Source organism: Nannobrachium achirus (genome assembly GCF_963921795.1).
Source record: "Nannobrachium achirus genome assembly, chromosome: 5".
Classification (NCBI taxonomy): Eukaryota; Metazoa; Chordata; class Actinopteri; order Myctophiformes; family Myctophidae; genus Nannobrachium; species Nannobrachium achirus.
The window spans coordinates 281,207-287,206 of NC_137814.1; the positions used below are offsets into that span (position 1 = coordinate 281,207).

At 32.8% G+C, this 6,000-nt stretch overlaps 1 protein-coding gene across 1 annotated transcript in view; it reads right to left on the reverse strand.

The window, feature by feature from the left end:
* LOC308284664 (segment polarity protein dishevelled homolog DVL-3-like) overlaps positions 1 to 4,863 on the reverse strand; it is a 51,262-nt gene extending 46,399 nt beyond the window's left edge. The window contains exon 1 of the mRNA XM_080725363.1: positions 4,464 to 4,863. Coding sequence (XP_080581489.1) covers positions 4,464 to 4,621 — 158 coding nt within the window. The 5' untranslated portion in view covers positions 4,622 to 4,863. The remainder of the gene's footprint in view (positions 1 to 4,463) is intronic.
* Between the last annotated feature and the right edge of the window lie 1,137 nt (positions 4,864 to 6,000).

The window sequence follows — 6,000 nt, forward strand, 5'->3', positions numbered from 1 at the left end:
TATGAGATACATAAAGTACTGTTCTATTCAATGTTATATGAGATACATAAAGTACTGTGTTCTATTCAATGTTATATGAGATACATAAAGCACTGTGTTCTATTCAATGTTATATGAGATACATAAAGTACTGTTCTATTCAATGTTATATGAGATACATAAAGTACTGTGTTCTATTCAATGTTATATGAGATACATAAAGTACTGTTCTATTCAATGTTATATGAGATACATAAAGTACTGTGTTCTATTCAATGTTATATGAGATACATAAAGCACTGTGTTCTATTCAATGTTATATGAGATACATAAAGTACTGTGTTCTATTCAATGTTATATAAGATACATAAAGCACGGTTCTATTCAATGTTATATGAGATACATACAGTACTGTGTTCTATTCAATGTTATATGAGATACATAAAGTACTGTGTTCTATTCAATGTTATATGAGATACATAAAGTACTGTGTTCTATTCAATGTTATATAAGATACATAAAGTACTGTTCTATTCAATGTTATATGAGATACATAAAGTACTGTGTTCTATTCAATGTTATATGAGATACATAAAGTACTGTGTTCTATTCAATGTTATATAAGATACATAAAGTACTGTGTTCTATTCAATGTTATATGAGATACATAAAGCACTGTGTTCTATTCAATGTTATATGAGATACATAAAGTACTGTGTTCTATTCAATGTTATATGAGATACATAAAGTACTGTGTTCTATTCAATGTTATATGAGATACATAAAGCACTGTGTTCTATTCAATGTTATATGAGATACATAAAGTACTGTGTTCTATTCAATGTTATATAAGATACATAAAGCACTGTTCTATTCAATGTTATATGAGATACATAAAGTACTGTGTTCTATTCAATGTTATATGAGATACATAAAGTACTGTGTTCTATTCAATGTTATATGAGATACATAAAGTACTGTGTTCTATTCAATGTTATATGAGATACATAAAGCACTGTGTTCTATTCAATGTTATATGAGATACATAAAGTACTGTGTTCTATTCAATGTTATATGAGATACATAAAGTACTGTGTTCTATTCAATGTTATATGAGATACATAAAGTACTGTGTTCTATTCAATGTTATATAAGATACATAAAGTACTGTGTTCTATTCAATGTTATATGAGATACATAAAGCACTGTGTTCTATTCAATGTTATATGAGATACATAAAGTACTGTGTTCTATTCAATGTTATATGAGATACATAAAGTACTGTGTTCTATTCAATGTTATGAGATACATAAAGTACTGTGTTCTATTCAATGTTATATAAGATACATAAAGCACTGTTCTATTCAATGTTATATGAGATACATAAAGTACTGTGTTCTATTCAATGTTATATGAGATACATAAAGTACTGTGTTCTATTCAATGTTATATGAGATACATAAAGTACTGTGTTCTATTCAATGTTATATGAGATACATAAAGCACTGTGTTCTATTCAATGTTATATGAGATACATAAAGTACTGTGTTCTATTCAATGTTATATGAGATACATAAAGCACTGTGTTCTATTCAATGTTATATGAGATACATAAAGTACTGTGTTCTATTCAATGTTATATGAGATACATAAAGTACTGTGTTCTATTCAATGTTATATGAGATACATAAAGCACTGTGTTCTATTCAATGTTATATGAGATACATAAAGTACTGTGTTCTATTCAATGTTATATGAGATACATAAAGCACTGTGTTCTATTCAATGTTATATGAGATACATAAAGCACTGTGTTCTATTCAATGTTATATGAGATACATAAAGCACTGTGTTCTATTCAATGTTATATGAGATACATAAAGTACTGTGTTCTATTCAATGTTATATGAGATACATAAAGTACTGTGTTCTATTCAATGTTATATGAGATACATAAAGTACTGTTCTATTCAATGTTATATGAGATACATAAAGTACTGTGTTCTATTCAATGTTATATGAGATACATAATGCACTGTTCTATACAATGTTATATGAGATACATAAAGCACTGTTCTATTCAATGTTATATGAGATACATAAAGTACTGTGTTCTATTCAATGTTATATGAGATACATAAAGCACTGTGTTCTATTCAATGTTATATGAGATACATAAAGCACTGTTCTATTCAATGTTATATGAGATACATAAAGCACTGTGTTCTATTCAATGTTATATGAGATACATAAAGCACTGTGTTCTATTCAATGTTATATGAGATACATAAAGCACTGTTCTATTCAATGTTATATGAGATACATAAAGTACTGTGTTCTATTCAATGTTATATGAGATACATAAAGCACTGTGTTCTATTCAATGTTATATGAGATACATAAAGCACTGTGTTCTATTCAATGTTATATGAGATACATAAAGCACTGTGTTCTATTCAATGTTATATGAGATACATAAAGCATTGTTCTATTCAATGTTATATGAGATACATACAGTACTGTGTTCTATTCAATGTTATATGAGATACATAAAGTACTGTTCTATTCAATGTTATATGAGATACATAAAGTACTGTGTTCTATTCAATGTTATATGAGATACATAAAGTACTGTGTTCTATTCAATGTTATATGAGATACATAAAGCACTGTGTTCTATTCAATGTTATATGAGATACATAAAGCACTGTTCTATTCAATGTTATATGAGATACATAAAGTACTGTTCTATTCAATGTTATATGAGATACATAAAGCACTGTATTCTATTCAATGTTATATGAGATACATAAAGCACTGTGTTCTATTCAATGTTATATGAGATACATAAAGCACTGTGTTCTATTCAATGTTATATGAGATACATAAAGCACTGTGTTCTATTCAATGTTATATGAGATACATAAAGTACTGTGTTCTATTCAATGTTATATGAGATACATAAAGTACTGTGTTCTATTCAATGTTATATGAGATACATAAAGTACTGTTCTATTCAATGTTATATGAGATACATAAAGTACTGTGTTCTATTCAATGTTATATGAGATACATAATGCACTGTTCTATACAATGTTATATGAGATACATAAAGCACTGTTCTATTCAATGTTATATGAGATACATAAAGTACTGTGTTCTATTCAATGTTATATGAGATACATAAAGCACTGTGTTCTATTCAATGTTATATGAGATACATAAAGCACTGTTCTATTCAATGTTATATGAGATACATAAAGCACTGTGTTCTATTCAATGTTATATGAGATACATAAAGCACTGTGTTCTATTCAATGTTATATGAGATACATAAAGCACTGTTCTATTCAATGTTATATGAGATACATAAAGTACTGTGTTCTATTCAATGTTATATGAGATACATAAAGCACTGTGTTCTATTCAATGTTATATGAGATACATAAAGCACTGTGTTCTATTCAATGTTATATGAGATACATAAAGCACTGTGTTCTATTCAATGTTATATGAGATACATAAAGCATTGTTCTATTCAATGTTATATGAGATACATACAGTACTGTGTTCTATTCAATGTTATATGAGATACATAAAGTAATGTTCTATTCAATGTTATATGAGATACATAAAGTACTGTGTTCTATTCAATGTTATATGAGATACATAAAGTACTGTGTTCTATTCAATGTTATATGAGATACATAAAGCACTGTGTTCTATTCAATGTTATATGAGATACATAAAGCAATGTTCTATTCAATGTTATATGAGATACATAAAGTACTGTTCTATTCAATGTTATATGAGATACATAAAGTACTGTGTTCTATTCAATGTTATATGAGATACATAAAGTACTGTGTTCTATTCAATGTTATATGAGATACATAAAGTACTGTGTTCTATTCAATGTTATATGAGATACATAAAGTACTGTGTTCTATTCAATGTTATATAAGATACATAAAGTACTGTTCTATTCAATGTTATATGAGATACTGACAATCAATCAAACTATTACTACTAATAGTACTATTAATATTGACTATTGTTATGAAACGGTGAATTCTCACAAAGACAAGGTTTGGGACTAAAGAGATGATGACACAATGACACACTGTTCTGAGCTACAACACACACACACACACACACACACACACACACACACACACACACACTCTCTCTCTCTCTGACGTTAGCATGCTAGCATCGTTAGCTGACATGACGTTTCCATTGGTTGAAGAAGCCGACACAGGGCTAGCAATAGCAGGCTAATGTTATGCTAGCAGCCGCAATGTAAACAAACGGCAGCAGAGCTAGCATGTTGCTAAGCTAAGCGGCTAGCCTGTTAGCACCACAGCCACAGTCAGTTTAATTAAATCAACAACAGAAAACGTCTTCAAGGCTCAAAGCAATGAAAAGACGTCCAGTTTGTTTGTTTGTTAACTGATTATTAATTAACGGTTTGTTTTGTTTACCCGAAGTCATCGTCCATGGACTTGAAGAAGTATTTGTAGTTGGGTTTGTTCAGGACGAGTTTAAAATCCCCCAGAGTCACCCTGTCTGCAGGGACCCCCACTTTCACCAGGTAGGGAGTCTCCTGGTCCTCCAGGTGATAGATGATCTTAGTCTCCATGGTGGTCCGCGGACCACCACCTTCGACAGCGGAGAGTCAGACACTCTGTGGCCGGCCCGGGGTGTCTCCTGGCCGGCTTCACCTCCTGATGCTCACCGCTGATTCTCCTCCAGAGGAGAGAGGAGGTTTAAAGCTCTTTAAACTGCTGGGAAAACAACGTTTATGACGAGTTGTGTTTAAACGGTGTTTAAACGACGTTCCAATGAGTTCCACGGGTTTATTATGATATAATAATATAATAACATTTAATAATAATATAAGAGTCAAGTCAACATGAACATCTTCTGATGGCTGAGGAGAAACACTTTGTTGTTGGCTGATTCTGATGCTGCCGCCAGCGGCCTCTAGTGGCGAGGAGGAGAACACTTTCAATCCGTTTAGTTTGGTCAAGGCAGGGGTAACCTCGCCCACCAGGCTTTCTCAGAGAAAAAGCCCGGTGTTCGTTCACAACAGGCCGTTTGGTTTCCGCCTAGAGCGCGGAAACCAGAGCAGTATAATCAGAGAGTGGTGTCACCGCGGGGTCAGAAACAGCGCTGGTCACGTGGTTCATTGTCACTTTACACCTCATAGACTTCAATGCATTTTGTAAACTTCCGGTTCGCCGTTTGTCACTATACGCCAATAGATGTGTGCGTAGAAGACCTGGTCCCATGAAGTGAACGGGAGTGACGCAACTCTCGGAAACCACTAGAAGAAGCGGCGTCGCTTTGATTTGGTTCCCTCCGCTTGTTTCCCCAATACCTATTAAAATGTTCGAGTGGCCTAGTGTAGTCTTGCCAGCGCACTAAAAGTTGGACTAAAAGATGCATATACCAAACGAATTTTTCAAAAGCAAAACTACTCCGCATCAAGGAGTTTATTAGGTAGGCCCTAAAAGTATGTCCTTGAGCGCAGGGGAATATTTTGGGTTAAAACTGTATCCAGTTTGATCTTTCCGGCAAATTGTAGTCCTTTGAGTACTACAACGTGACGTTTTGGGGTTTCCGCTCCAGACTTGATTGATTGATTGATTGAAGACTTTATTAGAAGTTTGCATAGGAAAAGGTACAGTTTCATGACGGTACAGTTCACTGGTACAAGGTCTACTAAAAGGAGATCCATGAAAAGACTAAGCTTATTTCCACTGGAAACCATTGAAGTATCTCATATAACATTGAATGACAGACAAATAGAACACAGTACTATGCAGTAGATATGTAAAGAAAAACAAAAAAAAGACAGTAAGTCTAAAACAAACAGTATATACAAAGAAGGGGCAGGGGAGGGTAGGGTTGGGCTAGGTTCATTTTTTACCAGTTGCGAACGGCTGCTGCCTGTAAGTGGTTTTTCAGGGCAATTTTAAAGGATGCTAGTGATCCACACTCCTTTATGGCCTTCGG